Source organism: Trichechus manatus, unplaced genomic scaffold (assembly GCF_000243295.1).
Source record: "Trichechus manatus latirostris isolate Lorelei unplaced genomic scaffold, TriManLat1.0 scaffold00035, whole genome shotgun sequence".
NCBI lineage: Eukaryota > Metazoa > Chordata > Mammalia > Sirenia > Trichechidae > Trichechus > Trichechus manatus.
Window position 1 is genome coordinate 7,294,956 of NW_004443971.1, and position 24,912 is coordinate 7,319,867.

Consider the following 24,912-nt stretch of genomic DNA (forward strand, 5'->3'; position numbering starts at 1 on the left):
TAATTATAAAAATTAACATTTTACATTATTTCATTAGTTTGGATTCCTACAAGGGCTAATGGGCACGAACATTTGTATTATTCTCTACATGTATTACATAATTGTTTTTCATAAGAGTTTTTGCCAATTTATAATGGTACCTTCAACATATATCAGGATATCATCATAACCTTACTTATTACTGTTCACATAAAAACTTTTTTGTTGCTGTTAATTTAATGGACAAAAAATGGTACCTTGTTCTTTTATATTTTTTCGGTTCTAGTGAGGCAAAACAGTTTCCATATATTTATGTGCCAGGGTCAAAGAATATTGACACTCTTTCTCTGAATTCTGCATTCTAAGATACTTTTTGCATTTTCCTGCTCCTTTCTAGGGCTGTGTTTTATTGACCAAGGTAATCGGCAAAGCTAGAGATCTGAAGAAACTCCATTTACCTGGGAAATGGCATGGAGACTTTTGTGAACTAAGAAGATTCAGAAAGTGAGAGGAGTGGCAGGGAACAGCCAGCTTGGGCTGAGCATTTAAGGGAGAGTCTGGGTGGAAGAGAGAGAAAGATAGGTTCTGGGAAAGCAATTACTCTGATGAATGGAACTTTGGGAAACAGAAATGGGTAAAGTGGATTTTAGGACATTTTTGTGAGTGTAACATAGTGTAGTCCTTCTTTAAGTCTCCTCTCTGAGAGATTCCAGTAAAGGGCTCCTCTTTATCTTTACATCTTTTCTGGAATTGCACTTATTTATCATGCATGCAACACTATGCTTATGCTAGTCTTGAGGCAGCACAGTTAAATTTGGGTTATGTGTATTAATTGTTGCAGTCCTTGGGTAGCGTAAACGGTTAATGCACTCGGCTGCTAACTGAAATGTTGGAGGTTGAAGTCCACTCAGAGGCACCTCAGAAGAATGGCCTGGTGATCTACTTCTGAAAAATCAGCAGTTGAAAACCCTGTGTAACACAGTTCCATGAATCGAGTCAGGGCAACTGGTTTGGTGTCGTTCGGTTTGGTATTGTTAGTGGCCCATTCTGGCATTAAGGTGGAGTTTAAGATCACCCTCCCTCTACTCTGAGAAAGATGTTTATATGAGTCAGGACTGTGACATAATTGGGCCATTGAAAGGGAGGATGTGGTGGATCTGAGAATTCCAAGAAATTCTTCATTCTGTGATACTATACTAGCACCCAGAGGTTCCTTTTCCTGTTCACTCTTTACCCTCAACCCTCTCTGTGTGCCTTATTCTAAGCCTGACCCACCCCTCCAGGTCTATCTACTTTCCCTAGCTTCCTTTTTAGGAAAGTCTAGGGCTGGTATCTTGGGCAATCTATCCCAAGCCTTAGGGAAAAATACTCTTTTTTCCTTTTTTTCCATAGTCTCATCTTTCTTGGCATCTTCTCACTACAAAGTGGTAAGATTTAAAGTATTAACGTTAAGTAGGGTAAAGAGACTAGGAACAAAAGTGTAAGGCGACCTGCTTTTAGTCTAGGTCTTCACCTAGAGATGCAAAAGAAATTTATATATTGTCATGGATTTAATTGTGTCCCCCAAAAAATGTGTGTAGCAGCTTGGCTAGGTCATGATTCCGAGTATTGTATGATTGTGTCATCTCATGTGATTTCCTTAGGTGTTGTAAACTCTATCACTGTGATGAGGTTATAAGTGATCTCCTTATGTGTTGTAAATTCTATCACTGTGATGAGGTTATGCTGATGTGGTTTACAAGATTAGATAGTGTCTTAATCCAATCTCTTTTGAGATATAAAAGAGAGAAGTGAACAGAGACAATGGGAACCTCATACCACCAAGAAAGCAGTGCTGGGAGCAGAGTGTGTCCTTTGGACCTGAGGTTCCTGCGCAGAGAAGCTCCCAGACCAAGGGAAGACTGATGACATGGACCTTCCTCAAGAGCTGACGGAGAAAGCGTTCCCCTATAGCTGATGCCCTGAATTTGGACTTGTAGCCTACTGGACTGTGAGAGAATAAACTTTTCTTTGTTAAAGCCATCCACTTGTGGTATTTCTGTTAGAGCAGCACTAGATGAGTAAGACACGTGGTCCAGCCCAATTCATGAGGAGTCTTCACTAAGATCTGTGTTTCAAACACCTGCTGGTTAAAACAGTTATTTGACCCATTCTTGTTCTTTGTATATGTCTCTTTCATGAATCTGAAGAAATGTTCATTGTCTCCTTCCCTCCCTCCCTCTGTTTTTGAATAGTGTTACTTAGTAAGTGCTCAATATATGTTATCGTTTACAACTATTACTAGCACTACAACCACTACTACTGCTACTTGTATGGTATGATAATACTATTAACCTTCATTATCTTTTCCACATATTTCTAGTCTGTCTACTGCTTTCTTAAAGTACATAAATGGTTGATCTTTTATGATTTTTTCTATCATATCTCAGTTCAAAAAGTTGGCCTCCTTCTGGTTGTTTGATAAATGTTCTTTTTTTTTTTTTTTAACTCTAGCTTTTCTATGGTTTGACCTTTAAAATTTTTAAATCTTTATTACATCTAGTATTGATTGTAAGATAATAGATTCTAAATTTTTTTCCCAGTGCTAACTATATTATTTGATCATTTCCCCAGGGATTTATGATGTCTCAGTTATTATATTTTATCTGTAAGATATGTATATTATTTATAATAACCTTTATTAATATCTCTTTTCTAGTTATATGTCTATAGTTGTGCTGCTGGCACGAATTGATTTATGTATTGTGGCATTATATCTTGTTTTAATATCTAGTAGGGTTGGTTCCCCAATTATCTGAATTTTCTATGACTCACAGCCAGATCTTCAGAATCCTCTAAAGGCGTTCAGTCAGTCAGTCAGTCAATGAGCTTTTTGCTAAAGAAGTGAATCTAATTCGGTACTAAGGGGATGCCACGTTTATAATTTAGAAATACTATTTGTGAGTTGGATTAGTTAACACATTTAAAGGATTAACTGTAAATATGGATCTTGAACAATCTTGGTATATAACCATGTATTAAAAATAAGAGTCATAAAACTGGTGGTGGTGGGGGGCTAGCACTAACTTGTATTAAGAAAGGTTGTTATTAATTTTGCTCACCTGCCCCGTGAAGGGCACAAGCTCACTCTAGCATTTTCTGTCTTACAGCACCCTCTGGCCGCCAGCAGATGGCTACTCTTCTACAGAGCTCATGACACATGATCTCAAAGTCTGCTGTATATAGCAGTACCAGTGTAAAATCCAGTAGCCTATAACAGTAAGGGACCTTGGCCAGCTGCTCTTTGCAGATTGGAAGACACTGCCTGGCTCCTGCTGGAAGCATTTCTTTCTTTCTTTTTTAAATAATATTTTATTGAGTTTTTGGTGAAAGTTTATATAGCAAGTTAGGTTCCCATTTGACAATTTCACACAAATTGTTGAGTGACATTCGTTACACTTATCATAATGTGTCAACATTCTCTTTAATTGTGTTCTGTTTGTTTCATTTCCAGTACTATAGTTTCCCTGCCCCCTTCTCTTCTCTTCTTTGCTTTTGAGTAATTGTTGACCTTTTGGTCTCATACGGATGGTTTTTAAGCAGAGCACTGATCTTACGGGTCGTCACCTTTATGTTGTGTGTCACTCTGCTGGTCTGCTGAAAGGTGATCTTAGGGGATAGGCTCGGTTCCAAAGAGTGTCTCAGGCTGAGAGTCTCAGAGAATTCTCTGTTCTCTACCGTTCCAGTTTGTCTGGCTATGTACACATCTGTACCTACCCATATAGCAATATGCCTAAACCCAGCCATATATGCTCAAACACTCAGTTTTACTTTGGTAGTGCTGTGCTCACTACCTCCATGTTTGGTGTCACTTTCCTGTCACCAAAAATAACTAATCTCTATGATCTAAAGTGTATCTTGCTCTCCTCCCTTCTCTCCCTGGTAAACCACCAACAAACATTGGCTTGTCTCTAGGTATCTATTCTTGTCTTCTTATAAAAGAGGGATCATACAATATTTGTCCTTATATGCTTGACTTATTTCACTTAGCACTATGCCTCCCAGGTTCATCCATTTTATGTTTTGCAGACTCATCATTGTTCTTTATGGTTGCGTAGTACTCCATTGTATATATGTACCACAATTTACTTATCCATTCATCCATTGATGGGCACTTCAGTTATTTCCATGTATTTGCTATTGTGAATAAAGAAGCAACGAACATAGGTGTGCATGTGTCTGTTCGTATCATTATTTTTAGGTTTCTAGGGTACATAGCTAGGAGTGGGATCGCTGGATCATAGGGTAGTTCTATTTCTAGTTTTTTGAGAAAGTACCGTACGGTTTTCCATAGTGGTTGTACCGTTTTACAGTCCCACTAGGAATGGTTAATGTTTCTGATCTCCACATATCCTTGCCAACAGTTGTTATCTTTTTTATTTGTTTTTTGTCAGTGCCATTTTAGCCGGGGTAAGATAGTATCTCATTGTAACTTTGATTTGCATCTCTCTAATGGCTACTGGGGGCCTCAGTGGCACAGTGGTTAAGAGCTCAGTCTGCTAACCAAAAGGTAGGCAGTTGGAATCCACCAACCGCTCCTTGGGAACCCTGTGGGGCAGTTCTACTCTGTCCTATAGGGTTGCTATGAGTTGAAATCGATTCAAAGGCAATGGGTTTGCTTTTTTTTTTTTTTTTTTTTTAAAATATGTCTAATGATTGTGAACATCTTTTCATATGTTTGTTGGCTACTTAGATATCCTCTTTGGTGAAGTTTCTGTTCATGTCCTTTGCCTGTGTTGTGATTGGGTTGTTTGTCTGTTTGTTATTTGAGTTGTTGCAGTTTTCTATAGATTTTAGAGATTAGACCCTTGAGGGCTAAGTTGTTTCTAAAGATTTTCTCCCAGTCTGTAGATTTTCTACTCTTTTAATAAAGTCTTTTGCTGGGCATAGGTTTTTAATTTTTATGAGGTCCTGTTTATCTATTTTGTCTTCTTCTATTTGTGCATTTGTTGTTATGTTTGTTACCCTGTTTTTACAAAAGATTAGGTCCCATAGTTTTTTCCCAGGAATTTTATGGTTTTAGGTTTAAACATTTAGGTCTCTGATCCATTTTGAGTTAGTTTTTGTGTATGGTGTGAGGTATGGGTCCTGTTTCATTTTTCTACAGCTGGATATCCAGTTTTGCCAGCACCATTTATTAAAGAGACTGTTTCTGCCCCACTGAATGGACTTTGACCCCTTGTCGAAAATAACTTGTCCACAGATGACTAGATTTAATTTTCAGTTCTCAATTCTATTCCACTGGTCTATGTATCTATCATTGAACCAATATCAGGATGTTTTGATTACAGTGGCTATATAGTATGTTGTGATATTGGGGAATGTGAAGCCTTCTGCTTTGTTCTTTTTTCTTCAGTATTGCTTTGACTATTCAGGGATTCTTTCCATTCCATATGAAGTTGGTCATTAGTTTTTCCATTTCAGTAAAGAATGTTGTTGAGATTTTTATCAGGATCGCATTGTATCTGTAGGTCGTTTTAGGTAGAATTGACTGTACACTAAGTCTTCCAATCCATGAGCACAGGATGTCTTTCCATTTTCATAGGTCTCTTTTAGTCTCTTGTAGTAGTGGTTTGTAATTTTCCTTGTATAAGTCTTTTATGTTCCTTAATTCCTAAGTATTTTATTGATTTAGGGGCTACTGTAAATGGTACTGATTTCTGTTTTCGGAGTAGTCTTTGTTAGTGTAAAGGAACCCAACTGATTTTTGTGTGTTGATCTTGCACCCTGCAACGTTGCTAAATTCTTTTATTAGTTCCAGCTGTTTTCTTGTGGAATCTTTAGGGTCTTCTATGTATACAATCATGTCATCTGCAAATAGATATAGTTTTACTTCTTTCTTTCTGATTTGGATATCTTTTATTTCTCTTTCTTGTGTTATTGTTCTGGCTGGGACTTCCAGTATAATGTTGAATAAGAGTGGTGATAATGGGCATCCTTGTCTCATTCCCGTTCTTAAAGGGAATGCTCTCAGCCTTTCGGCTCTTGGTTTTGCATATATGCCCTTAATTATATTGAGAAACTTCCCTTCTATTCCTATTTTGCTGAGAGTTTTTATCAGGAGAGGGTGTTGAATTTTATCTAATGCCTTTTCTGCATCAGTTGATATGATTCTTTTCCTGTGTTTTATTTATGTGGTGGATTACGTTGATTGATTTTCTAATGTTAAACCACCCTTGTAATCGTGGTATGAATTCCACTTGATCCTGGTGTATGATTTTTTGATGTATTGCTGAAGTTTTTTGGCTAGAATTTTGTTGAAAATTTTTGCGTCTATGTTCATAAGGGATACTGGTCTGTAATTTTCTTTTTTTGTGTGTGATGTCTTTGCCTGATTTAGGGATCAGGCTTTTGCTAGCTTCATAGAAAGAGTTCAGTAGTGTTCCTTCCTCTTCTTTGTTTTTGAAGAGATTGAGTAGGATTGGTGTCAACTCTTCCCTGAATGCTTGGTAGAATTCTCTAGTGTAGCCATTTGGTCCTGGGCTTTTTTGTTTGTTTGCAGTTTTTTGATGACATCTTCAATCTCTTCTTTTGTAATGGGTCTGTTTAAATTTTCTACCTGTGTGTTAGTTTGGGTAGGTAGTGTGTTTCTAGGAATTTGTCCATTTCATGTATGTTTTCAAATTTGTTGGAGTACAATTTTTCATAGTAAATCAGTTATGATCTTCTTTATCTCTGTTGGATTAGTTGTAATGTCACCAATTTCATTTCTTAATTTGGTTATTTGCCTGTTCAAGTTTTTTTCTTTTGTCAGTCTAGCCAGTGGTTTGTCTATTTTATTGATACTTTCAAAGAACAAACTTGTTTTTGTTGATTCTTTCTATTGTTTTTCTTTCTTTCTTTCTTTTTTGCCCTGATCTTTATTAGTTTCTTTCCTTCTTTCTTTTTTTGTAGCTTAAGGCTTCTTTTGTGCTTCCTTTTCTATTTGTTCAAGTCGGTTTATGTTAATGATCATAGATCTTTCTTCTTTTTTAATGTAGTCATTTATTGCTGTGAATTTCCCTCTGAGTACTGCTTTTGCTGTGTCCCAAAGGTTTTGATATGTTGTGTCTTCATTTTCATTTGATTCTAGGAAACTTTAATTTTACTTTTGATTTCTTCTATGACCCAATAGCTTTTTAATAGTGTATCATTTAGTTTCCACATATTTATTTATTTATTTTCCTTATTTTTCCTGTTGTTGATTTCTAGCTTTATACTGTTATGGTCAGAGAAGATGCTTTGTATGACTTCAGTCTTTTCAAATGTGTTGAGACTTGTTTTGTGTCCTAGCAATATGATCTATGCTGGGAAATGATCCACGTGCACTGGAGAAGAATGTGTACTGCTCTGATGCTACGTGGAGTGTTCTGTAATAGGTCTTTTAGGTCTCATTGGCTTATGGTTTTATTTAATTTCTCAATGTCCTTAGTGATCTTCTTTTTACGTGTTCTGTCTGTAATTGAAAGTGGTGTGTTAAAGTCCCCTACTATTATCGTGGAGTTGTCTATTTCTCCTTTCATATTAGTCATTATTTGTTTCATGTATTTTGGAGCATTGCTGTTAGGTGCATATATATTTATATTTGCTATGTCTTCTTGCTGGATTGACCCTTTTATTATTATGTAATGTCCTTCTTTATCTCGTGTAGTAGATTTTGATTTGAAGTCTTTTATCTGATATCAGTATGGCCACCCCTTCTCCTCTTTTCTTTTCCACTGGTTGCATGGCATATTTTTCTCCATCCTCTTATTTTCAGTCTGTTTGTGTCCTTATGTCTAAGGTGTGTTTCTTGTAGATAGCAAAAGAATGGGTCTTTTTTTTATCCATTCTGCCACTCTCTGCCTTTTGTGTAGGGTGATTAGACCATTTACATTTAAGGTTGTTAACTGAAAATGAAGTGTCTGTCACACTTTGTTTTTTGAGTGTTTTGTATCTTCTTTGTTGATTCTGATTTTGTTTGCATTTGGCTGGTTTCTTGTGATGAGCCATTTTGGCTTCTTCCTTCTGAAATTTTTTTTGAGTGATTTCTTAGTAGTTGCTATATATATTACATTAAGACAACTTACAATTGCAATAACTTTTAACGTATGAACAACAGTTAACATATAACTTTAACATGATAAATCTATTCCTGATATGCTCCTCCCTCCCCCATTTCTGTTAGTGTGTCTCCATTAACATCAATATACAACCTATATTTGGTAAGTTTACTTTGTTCTTATTTCTTACAAACTTGATGTTATATCATTTGTGAGATTTAATTATTGCGTTTGTTCCCTGAAAATAACATATACTTGGTCCTTATGATTGCCCATGTTATTGCGTTTTTTGGACATCTCTCTCTTATTTTTTATTTATTCATTTTCTTCCCTGTGTATAGATATGAGTATTTATTTAATGCTTTTGCCTTCCCATTTGGAGTACTCCCTTGACTAATACTTGCAGAGTTTGTCTAGTAGTGGCAAATTCCCAGAGCTTCTGTTTGTTTAGGAATGTCTTGATTTCCCCCTTATTTTTGAATGACAACTTTGCTGGGTAAAGAATTCTTGGCTGGCAATTATTTTCATTCAGTATTTTATATACATCACTCCGTTGTTTTCTAGCCCCTAGAGTTTTTGGGGAGAAGTCAACACTGATTCTTAGGAAAGCCCCTTGGTATGTTATATTGCATTTTTCTCTTGCTGCTTTTAGAATTCTCTGCTTGTCCTTGGTTTTCAAGAATTTTATTAGGATGTGGCATGGAGTTGATCTTTTTGTGTCTCTTCTAATTGAGTTCATGTAGGAAGGAGTATTTGCAGGTTTGAGTCTCTGTTCAAGTCTGGGACATTCTGATTATCTCTTGGAAAATTGTCTCTATGCCCTTATTGTCATGGTGCTCGAGGATTCAGATAATTCTAATGTCAGATTTCTTAACTAAATCCCATATTTCCTTTTAGGTTTGTTTGCTTTTCTTTGGTCTTTTCTCTTGTTTCTCTTGAGAGCTGATGAATTCAGTTATTTTGTTTTCTACTTCATGTAGTCTGTCTGCTGTCTGTTCGACTCTATTGTTGAGTGTTTCTTTTGCTTTTTCTAATTGAGTTGCTTTATTCTTCAGTTTCAGTAATTCTCTTTGGTTTTGTTTGAGGTTTTCAATTTCCTTGTTGAGCCTCTCATTTTGTTCTTTCATTTGTTTTCTGATCTCCACTAGTTTGATTTCTGTATGCTTTTTGCTTTCTTTAAACATAGTTAGCACCATAGTCTAAAAATTTTCAATCCATTCCATTAGTCTGGCCTCAATAGGAGAAATTTCCTCTTTTCATGTTTTGCTTTTGATTGGTCCTTCTTCTCTTGTGATTTTGTGTGTTTTACTGTGTTTTGTTGAACTTGGGCCATTTTGCTATCTTTTTTTTTTTAGTTTAAATTTTGTATTCTGATTTTTCTGGGAAAATTTTATGATTGGGTGCCCTGGTGGTGCAGTGGCTGACAACCAAAAGTGGCCAGAATGATGTGGCAGCTCGCCTCCGCAAAGACTCACAGCCCTGGGAACCCACAGGGCAGCTCCACTCCACCAGAGAGGGTTGCTGTAAGTCAGAATTGACCCAGCGGCAGTTTTCTTAGTATCTTCTCCTAAGAACCACTAGAGGGCACTCTTATCCTTAGGTTTTTTTCAGTGCTGATTCAGGAGTTCTGGTTGCTTGATCTCTGGAATTCAATATGCATGCATGGGAGAGTGAGTTTAACTGGTTGCAGATGCTGACATAAGGGGTGGGGCTCAACTTCCCTGTGGTAGGGGTGGGGAGCTCTTTATGTCTTTCCCTCATGGGTGCCCCTGCACAGGGTGTCTGTCCCATGATGTCTTACTGTGGGCAGGGAGCTAGCCGTTTCCCTCTTTGTTGCCCATCTGTCTGAAGTCCTGCTGCCCTTCCAGTTCCTCTCGGTCCTAGTATGCATTTATCTTGGACCTCAGTGAGATTCAACAGCACACCATCACAGCGCCATGGTCTCCATTCACCCCCTTCTAATTGCACTGCCTGTGAACTGCCAGGGCCAATCTATGCCACCTCAAAAAATCAGGCTACATCTTCCTCAGATTAGCTCACTTTTTGTGTTCCCTATTTGGGGTGTTGCCTAGCCCTGTCCCAAAATGGCTGTGATGAGTGAGTGCTCCCAGTGGTAGCAGGTAAGTTCTCCCAGCTTCTTTACCATCCATGCTCCTCCTCTTCCCCACTTCTGGACTCACCCCAACTCTCCAACACCTCAGCTGCTGTCTGAAGTTCTGAGATCTCAGTCTGTGCTTGTTTGTATGCACTGTTCTGTGTGTTAGTTGCTGGGGGAGTAGGTGGGAGCGTCCATTCACTTCACCATCTTGCTTCACACTCCTGAAAGTATCTGTTCAGGGCTAATCTTACCAATGATGTGTTCCTCGATTTTAAGGCCATGGGCTGTAAACAGATCACTACTGTGTGATGCGTGTAACAGTAGAGTGATATAAACAAAAAAGGTTAAGAGTGGGCCCCGAGGAGAGACGGATTATACCTGGGATGTAGTGAGAAGTGTGAGGAAATCAAGGCCTGCCTTACCCCGACTGCTTCGGGCTGTTTGGGAGGAGATGGGGCCCATATTGTACTTGTTAACTCCTAGCATATACCATACACTGCACAGGCACTTGATACCTGTGTGGTTGAATGAATGAACTGTAAACATGACTGGGCAGGGCTTACATTCTGTCCGAGCACTTGAACTTACTTGATGTACACATGGCCAGAGGAGGGTCCCATCTGTCATCCTCCTGGCACTGGCTCTGGGGACTGCCTTCGAGAATATACCCATCTTCGCATTCCAAAGTAACACTATCTCCATAGTGATAAACTTTTTTATAATTCATCTCCTTCTGGATTCCATTCATAAAGCGTGGGAGGCTACATTGTACCTCTGAAGTTAGAAAAATCAGAAGGAAATTGATGTTTTATTGTTGATTATTAGTTGAAACTGCCGTAGTGGAAAGATCTATGCCCCTAAACCTACTTTGCCCTCAGCAAACAGGGGGGCACATTTTCAATCAAGAATTATTGACCTGCCCAAATACCTTATTATTTAAAAATCTGTGAGTTTCATTTCTTATGTAAATTAAGGGAGTATGGAGTGTACTGCACATCCACTTTTAATTATTAACAGCTCTGCAACTGGAAGGTTGCAGAAAGATTAGGAGTTAGTATAACCATGTTCTAGCCCCGGATCTATGTGGGCTTAACTATAAGGAAACAGGATTATCATGTTAACTTTCTCTGAATATACAACAAATATTGGTATTTTGCCTCATGATTCAATATATATTTCTGATCCATTTCTATATATGGAACAAAGAAGTCAGTAAATTATGATTCTGAATTTAAAATATAATTTTTCTACTTAATTTACTTTATCTCATATAAGTCTTCCTTGTTTTGTTTTCTGTTTTTGCCCAGCCATCAATACCTCCTCCAACTTAAAGCAAAGCCTGCTTTTCAGTTGTGAGAGTCTCAAAATCAGCCCAATTTTTTTTCCTTTATTAGAATCAACAAGGTAAAGTGGTATTTCTAAAAGTGTGGTCTCTGATCTTTTATCAGAATATTCTGACGGGTTTGTTAAAAATAAACTTCTAGACTCCACCTCAGAATGGTCAGAATCAAAATCCATGAGAATGGAGCTTAAGAATCTGCCTTTTACAGAAAGTTCCAGGCTGATTTTGATTATGCTGAAGATGGAGAACCACTGCCATAAGACAAGTCTGAGCAGGAAAGTTAGACAAAATCAGTTTTACATAGATGAAAAGAAAGCAGTTACCAAGCAAATAGAATAATACCCATTTATGTTCAAGACATGACCCTTCACAGACTCTTAATTTGTACAATTAATTTTTGAAATATTCCCTGAATCTTCACATTTCTTTATGTAAAGCAAAGAAGGATGAACTTTCAGACATCTGCAGAGTCACAGAAACTCTGTTCATTCCACACTTGCAAGTAAACACGGCATTCACTTGCCATCTCTGTGGTGGGCCTTATTTGTTCCATCAGTAAGATGAGACGGCTAGGAACACTAGAAGATTTCTGAGACTCCTAGTACAGGAAGGACCCTATGATCCTGAAACCAGTGCATGCCACGGGGCTAACTGCTTCTTAACCTTTGAAACATAGGCATGTCTGAAGTCCCTCCTACCTTGCCCCTGCTCTTAGTCTAGTATTTCTAAAAAGAAAATAATAAAAAGCAAAATCACTTAACTTATACTTTTTTAAAGTCAATGAACTGCATTTAAAATGAGAGAGTACACAATGCAGTGTTTAAAAGCAGGGACTGAGCTGGGGCCCAATCTTTATATCATCACTCATGAGCTGTGTAGACAAGTTACTGGACCTTTCTAAGCCTCAGTGTCCTCCTCTGTAAGAGAGCAATAGTCATAATCCCACCTCACAGGATTCTTCTGAGGATAACACAGATAACTTTTATAAAGAGTTCAGTACAGTGCCTAGTCATACAATATTATTTTTAATTCCCATTTTGTAGCTTATTAGAATGTTGCCAACAAAGACTTTTACAATCGTGTCTTTTTTGAAAACACAGACAGAAATAAAGTAAACAATTCCTGGGGACTTGTTCCATGGAAGAGAGTAAATAAACTCCCCACCTTTGGTCTTGGGTATCAAAGTGAACCTCCATATCCAGTAATGCCAGGAAATAGTTGCTCTCAACCTCTTTGCTCGCGGATGGTTGATAACACACTCCCTCACTTGAGGCCTCAATTTTCCTGACAACAGAGTATGCTTCTAGTTCCTTACTTACTTTCTAAGGGTATTTCTGAGTACTACCTATGACCCCCTGAGGTCCTTTGTAGCTGAAATAGTCTATTAGTTAAAAGCTAGTAAAGCATTTTAAGTTGGTTTTTGATGTCTATTGCATTACTGGAAATATCGTCAGTTCTTTGTACATATTTGGTCGAGCTGAATATCCTTGAGTAGACTTTCTTCCTACCTTTTGTTCTGTTTTTCTCCTCCTCTATTGATAATTATTTCACTATCCTCTCAGAACTGATCTCTCAGCCTTATTCGCCTCATACATCCATTTTTCATAACATTAACTCAGCAAGATTAAGAAATTCCAGGAAATGAATTACCTTTGCAGTAATGGTCAGATTGGCTCCAGGTTCCCTGGTGTGTACAGAAAATGAAGGCCTGTCCCACCAACAGGTAGCCTGGGTCACAGGTGTAGTTGACTATCATCCCAGGAGAATATGAAGATGCATGTCCTCCAGTATGATGCCCGTTGTGGATCTTGGATGGAGGTGGGCATACTGAAGGGAAGTTCCCACACAAACACATGAAAGGACATTCAATTAAGCATAGAAATATGAACAAGCCAACACATCCAATAATATCTCTGCCTATTAGAGGCACATGAAGACCCGATGCAGGCAGGTCCTAAGCCACTAATGGCTAGCTGATCAGTGGAAACGCTGAGTCTTTAAACCCAGACCTCTCAGCCTTCAGTGGTCCTCTGTATTCTCCACCTGCAGACTGTATCAGGTGGGAGTACCAGTTCAATGTTCTGTCCTCACTGAAGGATGGAACTGGTGTGCTCAATCACAGCCACAAATGAGCCTGTGACTGTAAAGTACTGTCATTTAGATTAGAGCCAGACTAATATGTAAAAGGAATGATCTATAGAGGTACTCCATTTCTCAGGGCATCCTGAGCTCTCTTTGCTAATGGTGCAGTGAAGGGTCGACAAAGTACACTCATGAGCAGAACACTTAGAAGTAACACAAGGAGTATAAATGCTTATGTCTCGGTTTCTTTAAATAATTTTATAGCATTATCAGTTCTAAAGTAACTTACTGCCATCAACATGTATGTTTTCCTTAGCACAGCTTTATACTACCTAGCATAAAGACAACTCGTAGTAGAGATGACAGAAAAGATTATTTTCTTAGGCATTTGTTTTCGGTGCTTTGCAAATATTCTCTACAAAATCTGGTCCTCACTGATTTCTCCTCTTTACACTATTCCACTTTCCCTACTCCAGCAGGAAGGGCCATTGGAATATTACCAATTGGGACAACACTTGGCACATCTAGAACCCGTATGTGGTTCACCTGAAGGTAGTTCTCTCTCTGCCATTAATAACAGCCATGTTCACAACCAAAAACGACTTGTCGTTGTAGAAATAAGGAGGTTCTTGCCTAGATATTCTGACCCATGTGGGACATGGGGAAATGGGCACTAACCAACAGAAAGTTCACAGCGAGGGGCAGGGCCGCTCCACATCCCGTTCCCTTGATTGTCACTTGTGCAGCGGATGGTGCTCTCTCCAACGAGGCTGAAGTTCATCCCCCTGTCTGGGTCGGGGTCACACATGTAAGATACTTCTTTTCCATAAGGAATGTTTCCTAGACCATTTCCTGTGTGTTTCCCATTAAGGATCGCTGGAGGATTTGGACAAAAGATTCCTAGAAAAAATTTCCATTAGAGTTTTAATTGGGTTATTTTATGGTGTCCTGTGACTATGTTGAGAATAATTTTTTATTCTGTTAGAAAGAATATAACTAAGGTGGATGGAATTTAACTATGTGAGGCTTTTGCTGAGAAGGAACTAAGTTAGGCGAGAACTAAATAACAGTTTATTGCGAAAGCCCAAAAGACCTCAACTCTCCTGGACCTTCCAGATAGGCAAGTTTTTCTAAGAAACAAAAAATTTTAAACATTAATTTTAACCATTTTTATTCAACAACCATTTGACCATCTACTTTATGTCAGGCATCATAAGATTCCTGGGTTGATAATGGGAATGGGGTTTAAGAGAGACAAGGTTCCAGTCCTGAAACACCTTATGCTCCAGAAAGACTTTGTGAAGTTTATTAAACACGTACTGTTATCTTCAACAGATATAAATGTCTCTTGATGGACCAAGACCATCTTCATCAGTACCAATACCAAATATCCAATAGTGTCATCAGAATATATTGATAATTCTTTATACCCAGATTAAATGGCTCCAGAGTGCCTTTGATTTTAAGTTTTTTTCTTTCTTCCAAGAGTTCAGCTGTCATTTCTTTCTGCTTTTAGTGTATGTTTGGAGCAGTCCTCTCCCTAACACTAATTGGATGTTCTAATCTGATGTGGATTTAGGAGTAGGTACCTATACTTGTCACAATTGTGTATATAACCAAAGGGAGGGCCTTTGTACATCAAACAACGAGTGACCTCTTATCCCTGGAATTTATCGATTTGTTTGGGTTTCCCCAGAGTTTATTTATATATGTTTTTTTCAGCTTCAAGTGTCTCTAGAAGGATGAGTTTGTTGGATACTTGAGTTTCTACATACTGAATTTTCTTATAAAGTTTCATCATCATACTCAATATAAGATGTCCCAATAGATTTATAACAAGGTATTCCCATACCATGTTAATTTATCACATAACTGTTTTAATTTCTCAGTAATACTTACCACTATTAAACTTACTATTTTATACATGCTAATTTTTTATTTGCTTATTTATTTCTTTGTTCATTGTCTGCCTCCCCAAATAGAAAGTAAACCCCACGAGAGCAGGGATGACTCTGATTCATTCCTCTCTCCCCAGGTCCTGGCCTATGACAAGCCCTTCCTTAGTAAACACTTTAGACTAAATAACAGGCCGAATAAATAGTTTAGATATGTACAAGGATAAAAGAACATAAAAATTTAAGAGAGTTTACCCCCCAATGACAAAAGTAAAAAATAAAATTTGATACACGTTCATGTTATCTAGTTTCTCCTCTCATATTCCTACAGAATTTAACAGTGATTAAACTAGTGACTTACAAATTAGTGTCATAAACGTATGATGTACAAGACCCAGAAGATGTTTCTTGACATTCTCTCAACAAAGAACTATTTCAGTAATTTAGTTAAATAAACAGAGATGCAAACAACAGGTGATTGCATGAGGCAAAACACACTAGGAAAAAAAAAAGAGAGAAATGTTCAGGCTGCATAGTTAGTCCTTCTACTCACGTTCACAGACAGGAACACTGCCATTCCAAAGGCCTTTCTTTCCAACCAAGACACAGTGACTAATAGAACTGCCTTTTAGTTGGAACCTAAAGAAAAAAAAGTGGTAGCAAATCCGTGAGCAATTCCCTGCCTCTCTTCACTGATAGATGCTCGGCCTAAATACCAGTCAGTTCTTAGGGTCAGGCCCAGCCAGAAGTCTTGGTTCATTAGGGACCTGAATGCAGTAGCTGGCAGAAATTCAGAGGCCAGATTTTTCTAAGGACTCACAGTATCCAGTGGCAAATGCTTAATAATCACACAGATGTCATAGCCCAGTATCAGCAGTGGAAGGCACTGAACACAGAGCCAGACTTCTCTCTGTGCACTAGGACCCAGTCTCTTTGCAGGTCATTTCTCACTGATGAACCTTTGACATCCCACTTATTAGTATGTCATGAGGAAGAACAGCTGTTGAATTGGGTGTGTAAAGCAGAGAATATCTGGAAAGAGAACAGGCACTGTTCTCCTTGCCACTACATTTGTAATGTGCCAGAAGGAGGCTTACAGAAGCACCCTGGGGCAGTTGTTCTAGGAAAAGGGAGAAGGGTGAGGGGAGGAGTCTCTTTGCAGAAAGTCACCCTGAAACATCCAGCTTATTACTGGATCCTGTTGTTCTGAAACCTGCTGATCATAACTGGGTGAGAGACTTTTTTGGAAATGCCATCAAGTTCTTGAAACATATTAAAAATAACTGCTTTATTGCCCAGTCTTGCTGCTTTCTGAAGACTGATAGTGAACAACACTAAGGCTACTAGATTCATATAAACAACTAATAATACTACCTACAACAATAACATTGTGATCCCAATGTCAAAGTCCCGTTACTGCAGTGAAGATGCATTATTGGATTAAAAAATACTTATACTATTATAAATCCCACTATTGATTGGTTTTAAGTTTCCTGAAACAACCCTTGCATGACATTGCAAACAATTTTTGTATGATACATCAGATTTTTTTGCTAGCTTAAAATTACATTTTCCTGCCTCCAGCAACCTACCTATTCACTTCAAGTTCCAACCAGGCATTCAAGGTCAGAGGTTGTGTTTATGTTTATACTTGACATGGAGTTATATGTGCCATTTTCTCTTTGCCTCCTGATAGTGGTGCCACTGAGTCCTTACCCTTATTTTAAAACTACTCTTCCAGAAGTTAATCTCCCTGATTACCTATTTTCCATTAGGTCATGCCTCCCTTTTGGGTTAACTCCCAGCCCCAAGAGCTGCTATTCTTCACTCAGTCCCTGGCTTCTATTCCAGGCCACACTCACCCCTCATCACAAATGAAGGACACTTTTGCCCCAACCTGGAGACTAGGAGGAGAGAGTACACGGCCATTAGGGAGTTGGTCCAGGATATCATCACATGATTTCACTAGAAAAAAACAGGAATATGACTGAGATTGTGCAATAAAGAGCTTGATCTGCAAATGAGATGAGAGCCTAGGCACCTTCACATCTGGGGGCTGCAGGGCTCCAGTCTCCCTGGGGTTTACAGCGCAGAGAAGCAGCTCCTCTGAGATGATAGCCAGGCTCACAGCTGTAGAAAACGTCCTCCCCAGGGAAAAAGTTGTCCTTGTTGCTTGGGGAATATTTACCATGTAGAATTTCTGGAGGTGGCTGACACACTGTGGAAAGAACAGGTCCAAAGTACCTGTCAGTTATGAGGAAATATCTTTTGCTATCCTCTATGCTTGCCAGGGAGCTTGAAAATCATCATTACAGAAGAGAAGATGCTAAAGAAAAATCTCCAGTAGTTCAGTATACTTGTTTTCCTGCTGCTGAAACTAAGGACACAGAAGCCAAGTGGCTTATCGAACGTCCTTCAGCCAATAATAGAGCTGTGATTAGAACCAAGGTCTCTCCAACACCTCGTCTGTGTCTTTTCTGCTAAAACACATTCCTAAAATTATAAGGCAGAAGGTCCTCTTGCTTCCAGGTACTGACCATCCAGCACAGAACTGAGTGCTGATGTCTTGACCCATCCTTACTCTTCCTAGAAGGGAGCCCTTCAGGCATCATCTTTTGGACAGCAACAGGAGATACCTTTGCCCAAGTCTCATCCAACAGACCCCCTCGCCTAGCTCACTGTACAGGCATCACATGTCATCCTTGCTTTGTTCCTCCCGGCTCCATTTCCAGTTACTAGGGAGGCTGAACTGTACACATCCTCTCTGTCCCTCTGCCAGCCGGGATTCTCCCTGCTCTGCTGCTATGCCAGCCATTTCAGCATCAGAAGATAAAGGAAGGAACTGAGGACAAAATCTAAATAAAGCTGCAGACGTTTTACTGAGAGAACACATTGCTTAGAACATGTTTTGGCCCAAATTTTGGCTATGCCCATCTACAGCCCAATTGGTGTGTGCTCAGGGCATCAGAACACATTTGAGCCTCAATCTGAACCTCAGTCAGAATGGAAGAAAAGTGAAAAAAAAGAAATTTTGGATTTGAGCAAGTCATTTCATTTCCGTTTCTGGGCCTTAGGTTTTCAGCAAGAAGATGAGGAGTTGGAAGAGAATGACTGAGCTCTAAGGCCTGTCTAATATGATTTATGATGCTAAGACCTTTCTAATATGATGCTAATATGATCTAATATGATTTCAGTCCCCGTGGCTCATTTTCCTGCTGCCTTCTTCCAGTGACAGATCCATTATCATCATCATTGTACACTGTTATTCATCATACGTATCGCCCTACATTATCATTAGGCTCTGGAGTAAGAAAGGCTATTGAAAGGTGGTGTGCTGTTAGTTACTAGCTCTGTGGCCTTGGAAAAGTTATTTAACATTGCTAAGACTCAGTTTTCTTAATATAAAATGGGGATAAGAATCGTTCTACCTTATATATGTGTTATAAATAGTAAACAATTCATATAAAAGGTGTTCATCACAGATGAGACACAGAAATAAACCGTTGTTTTTTGACTATTATTATGAGAGATAAGACAGTGGAGCTGGTATGATAGAGCATTTATACTGGTTTCATTGTGTGTATGCACACACACACACACACACACACACACACACACACTTCTTAGTTTCAACAAGTCCTCTCATTCATCACTGCCCCCACTCCCTGGAGAGTCTTAAGTAATTACACTCACCCCTGAAGCAGCTGGGCAACTCAGGCACCCATCTGTTGTTGGCCTGGCACTGCACAATCCTGGACCCACTCATGACAAAGCCAGGCTGACATCTGAACATCACGATCTCATTTAAGGAAAAAAAACTCCTATTGCCTGATTCCTGAATTCCATTTTCAACTTCTGGGGCTGTGCATTTGTTAGAAATGCACCGAGGAGGGGGGCCACTCCAAACTCCAAGCTGATCATGTTTGCTAGTACAGTATATTGATGTTTCTCCCACCAGGTCAAACAGCTTTTCTCCAGATGGCCCAGTGTGACAATAGTAAGTGACAACTGTTCCATAATGAAAAAGTTTTCTGTTGCTGCTGTTGAAGTATCCATGGGCTATGGTGGCAGGCGGCTCACAAGATATGCCTGGACAAAGGGAAAGTGTATTAAACAACAGCTTAATTTTTTTTACTATGAATTATTTTACTGTGAATTTAAATAAAAAATGAAAGAATGAAGTGACTTCCTAAACTGTAACTAATTACAATACTGTTATTTCCTTCTAATATTTATTAATAATCAGACATTTTTAAATATTTGAAATTTTTATGTATGTAATTTGGGTCTGCCCATAGTAATTATTTCATGTTAGAATACCCACATATTAATATGGTTTACATATTTGTGATTTTGAATGAATATGTTATTTTTTTTCTATTAGTTACTAAATAACATCTTTGAAGGTTAAATATACCACCTCTGGCAGTACTCATCGAGAAGAAGGGAGACAAAACAATAATATAAAAGGCATGAGAAATGAAATAGTCACAGATTCGGCAGTAATAAAATGAAATGATAAATGAATATATTTTCTATCTTAGGATAATAATTTTGAAAATATTGGTATAAGTGATTATACACACACACATTTATAACCAATACTGACTCAATCAAATGTTTATTTGACCTATAAATACAGTAGAAATGGAAACATTTTTCACAGAAGATAAGCCCCAAATAGATGTTGGGCCTAGACAAATTTTTGTAGTAAACTGATAATTCCTTGGGTAATTTGAATTTTTTCAGAGAATCAAAAATTCCTGGCAGGTAAAGGAGGCACTTTGTAAAGGTTCCAATTCATTTCTTTGAATCGTTAAAAGCCAGTGTTTTTATATATATATATATGTATATATATATGTATATATACATATACATATATATATACACAATTATATATATAATACACATTCATTGTAGGAAATTTATAAAATATGGATAAGCAAAAAAGAAGAAATTGATAATGGTCAAGAGATATCTAAACAATTTAATGTATATCTTTCAGATGTGTGTGCAGACATGTGTATCTGGAAATATTTTCCATAATGTCATATTTGGTGGTTGAATAATATTCCAGCTTGTAGATATATAGATAAACTATCTATTTCCACTCAGATGAGGTGTGTCTTAGTCATCTAGTGCTGATGTAACAGGAATACCACAAGTGGATGGCTTTAACAAACGGAAGTTTATTCTTTCATAGTCTACTAGGCTAGCCGTGATGGTTAAAATTGTGTGTCAGCTTGGCTGGGTCATGATTCTCAGGGTTTATATGTGATCACTCCCATGATGGAATTTGCTGTGAGTAGCTATCAGTTGAAAGGGAGTTTCCTTGGGGGTGTAGCCTGCATCCGAATATAAGCAATATTCTGGCTTTTTGCTCGCTCTGGATCCTGCGGCTGCCTGCTGTTCGTCTGACCTTTGGTTCTTGGGACTTGAGCTATCAGCTTACGTGCCGATCCTGGGATTGTCAACCTTCACAACCTGTGAGTGGGAGCCCTCCTTTTCAACCTGCCAATCTTGAGTTCGCCAGCCCCTGTGGCTAGGTGAATCTAGAGAAGCCTCTGTCCTGATCCACAGACTTGGGATGCTCTGGCCTCTACAATCTTGTGCGTCGTTTCCTTGATATAAATCTCTTTATATGTGTGTATATATATGCGTTACTGGTTTTGCTTCTCTAGAGAACCCCGCCTAGAACACTTGAAGTCCAAATTCAGGGTGTCAGCTCCAGGGGAAGGCTTTTTCTGTCGGCTCTGGGGGAAGGTCCTTCTCATCAATCTTCCCCTGGGCTAGGAGCTTCTCCGTGCAGGAACCCTGGGTCCAAAGACACGCTCTGTTCCTGGCACAGCTTTCTTCATGGTATGAGGTCCCCCTGTCTCTCTGCTCGCTTTTCTCTTTTATATCTCAAAAGAGATTGGCTCAAGACACAATCCAATCCTGTAGATTGAGTCCTGCCTCATTGACATAACTATCCCACCTCATTAACATCATAGTGATAAGATTTACAACACATAGGAAAATCACATCAGATGACAAAATGGTGGACAATCACAATACTGGAAGAATCATGGCCTAGCCAAATTGATACACATATTTTGGGGGGATACAATTCAATCCATGGCAAGGTGTCACCTCCTTTACTTCCATGTGGTATTCTTTTGTCCTTTTCTTAAAGAACTGTTGTTGTTGTTGCTAGTAGGCTCTGACTTATGTATAACAGAACAAAACATTGTCCAGTCCTATGCCGTCTTCATGATCATTGGTTTGTTTGAGTCCATTTTTGTGGCTATTGTGTCTGTCCAGTCCATCTCATTGAGGGTTTCCTTGTTTTTGCTGACCCTCTGCTTTACCAACCATGATGTCCTTTTCTAGCGATTGTCTTTCCTGATGACATGTCCAAATTAAGTGAGCTAAAGCCTAACCATCCTTGCTTCTAAGGAGCATTCTGGTTGTATTTCTTCTAAGACTGATTTGTTCCCTCTTCTGGCAGTCTGTAGTGTATTCAACCTTCTTCACCAATACCACAGTTTGAATGTATCAATTCTTCTTCTATCTTCCTTTTTTCATTGCCCATCTTTTGCATGTATATGAGGTGACTGAAAAGACCATGGCTTGGGTCAGGCACACCTTAGTCATCAAAGTGACATCTTTGCTTTTTAAAACTTTAAAGAGGTCTTTTGCGGCAGATTTGCCCAGTACAATAAATTGTTTGATTTCTTGACTGCTGCTTCTATGGATATTGATTGTTAAAGAAGTTAGCCATTTTTTAATAAGACTTATATTTTCAACTAGCTTCTTTTCAAACCATGCTGAACCTTTAGGTTGCTTAATATTTTTCACTAGCATAAATAATATTGCATTGAGTATCTTTGGAACAAAATCCTAGAAATCTTTGAAAAATTCCATGGTTATTTTCTTGGCAGAGTTCTGGGAAGTGGAATTGCTGGGTGAAAGGATATTTACATTAATGCCTTTTTGTATCTGTTGCCTGTTAGCCTTCCCAAGTTTATGCCCACTCACTCCCACCAACTCTCTGTGTGATGCTGATTTCCTCACAGCCTTAACTCTTTGCCAGTTTACTATCATTCATTCTTATGTTCCTCGGAATTTGGAGGTTCACTTTAAAATACCATACACAAAAGATGGAGGGTCCACTAATCAAGAACAAATAAAATCAAGGGCATGACCCTGAAAGAATTGTGAAGGAAGATCAAAGCTGAGAATGACCAGAGGAATTGGGGAAATTCTGAGTTATAAAATTAGGGAAATTGCTGAGAGTAATAAAAAGATCTTTTACTAATCAGAGTAAGAATGGTGAAGAGAGTGGTCCACTCCTTAAGATTAAAATGTGATACTAAGAGCTGGCAGAGAAACACAACACATTTTCTCTAATGTCTTTAAAATTTACTCACTGAATAAAATGATCCTTATCCTGGAAAGAGTCTACTATCAAAGCAGGATAGTAGGATTATTTTAACTGAGTTCAAGTCTACAGTTTCAGATAGATTACCTTTGAAGATAAAGAAAAACCAGGAGGGCTATGCAGCACATGACTCTCATTTTCAAATATCTGAGGGACTACTCTGTACAAGAAGGACTGCATTTATTCTTTGTAACTCCAGAGGCAAATCAGGATCAAATGGAGTAGGGGGGAAATATTTCAACTCACTCTCACAAATAGGTGCCTCTTTATCCCAAATGACGTTATTGCCTGAGAGGAGGAGACAAGCAGCAGATGAGGAACCAATGAGTCGATACCTAGAAGCAAAGAATGAAAAATTATACTCTACACATAAACCCACCCAGCAGCTTCACAGGAGAAAGACCTGGCGATCTGCTCCCATAAAGATTACAAGCTAGAAAACCCTAGGGGGCACTTCTATTCTGTCACACAAGGTTGCTATGAGTCGAAAATTGACTCGGCACCTAACAACAAAAACAACACACGTATTTACCATTTAAGTCATCACTTAAAAAATGATAAAGGTAGACATAAAAATTACAGACAGATTACAGTATAGAAGAACTCAGAAGGAAGAAAGCCCATCTCCATCAGCAGATTCTTTATTTCTAAGGACAAGTTTAGATTTTACCTCTTTATTCAGGCTTTTTGCCATCCTCTTCCCTAGTCCTTCCCAACTAAACGTGGTGTTTCCCTTGTTCGTTATGGAGTGTTTTTGAACTTGTCTTTAGGGAATCTCACAGAGTTGTTTTGTCCATGTGTGCTTTCCATTCAGGAAATGATAAGCTCCTTGATTAACAGGGAAGCTGGCTTATTGAAATACGTAACACCCTGTAGCATATAGCTTAGAGAATTTGATAAATATCTGTTGAGTGTAGGAAGGAGTGATGGCTTTACCCTGAAAATTCAGTAAACAAGAGCCAGAGAAAACCCAATCTGGCCTCAAACAGCTAAACATCTTCATACTTCAAATGTGTAAGGCAGGAGTTCTTATCCACTGTGTCAAAACTCTTCAGAGTAGGACACAAAATAGGGAACATTCCATCATTATTTATTTTTTATTATTAAGTATCTATACTGTTACTGTGAGACATTTTCATACATTTGACTATAACAATTTTTCTTTTGTAAATTACTTGTTCATAATCCTTTACCATTTTTTTGCTTGGTGTTTACCTTTTTATAACTGGTCTGTAAGAGCTCTGGACGCAGTTTCCACCTGTTTGTTGTTTGAGTTTTGCTGTATATGGAGAAATTTTAATGTTTTGTATACTCAGATGTATCAATCTTGTCCATAATAGAATTGTTGCTTAACATATGTCTATAAAGGTCTTAAATCAGAAACATATGTGCCTGTATATTCATCTAGTTGTTTTATGTCTAACATTTAATCTTTAGTCTAGATGCACTTTGTTTTGGTGTTTCACATGAGGCAGGGATCTAACGTAGTATTTTTAGATAGTTGCCCTACTAATGAATAATTCCAGTTTTCCATGCCCTGCAATGCCATCTTTATTACTGCTAAATTCTTACAAAAACATGTCCATTTCTTGGGCTCTACATTTTGCTCTATGGATCTATGTCTCTATTCCTCTGTTATATCAGTTATTTTATTTTTTAATACATTTTAACATCAATTCTATTTTATAATATACTTTTGTAGTAAAATGCCCTCTTGTTATAATTTCAAGAAATTTTGTTGGTGAGTCTCATGGCATAATTTTGTCAAATTAAAAATGAATCCCTTGGAACTCTAATTTACATATTAATTCAGAGATAATTAATATTGCTATAACATTAAATCTTCTTTTAAATAAAAATTTATATCTTCCATTTCTTCAAGCATTTTTTATGTGTCCCAAGAAAGTGTTTTTGTTTGTTTTAATTGTACTTCAGTTGAAGGCTTACAGAACAAATAGTTTCTCATGAAACAGAAGTACACATGTTGTTTTATGACATTGGTTAACAACCCCACAACATATCAACCCTCTAAC

The 24,912-nt window shown here is 38.1% G+C and overlaps 1 protein-coding gene across 1 annotated transcript in view; it reads right to left on the reverse strand.

Annotated features, from left to right (window-relative positions):
• Positions 1-24,912, reverse strand: part of CR2 (complement C3d receptor 2) — a 175,896-nt gene that overhangs the window by 13,065 nt on the left and 137,919 nt on the right. Inside the window, exons 31-38 of the mRNA XM_023730256.1 lie at positions 23,126-23,214; positions 19,150-19,545; positions 17,498-17,674; positions 17,319-17,421; positions 16,010-16,095; positions 14,240-14,461; positions 13,130-13,306; positions 10,726-10,911 (exon numbers count right to left, since the gene is read on the reverse strand). Coding sequence (XP_023586024.1) covers positions 10,726-10,911; positions 13,130-13,306; positions 14,240-14,461; positions 16,010-16,095; positions 17,319-17,421; positions 17,498-17,674; positions 19,150-19,545; positions 23,126-23,214 — 1,436 coding nt within the window. The remainder of the gene's footprint in view (positions 1-10,725; positions 10,912-13,129; positions 13,307-14,239; positions 14,462-16,009; positions 16,096-17,318; positions 17,422-17,497; positions 17,675-19,149; positions 19,546-23,125; positions 23,215-24,912) is intronic.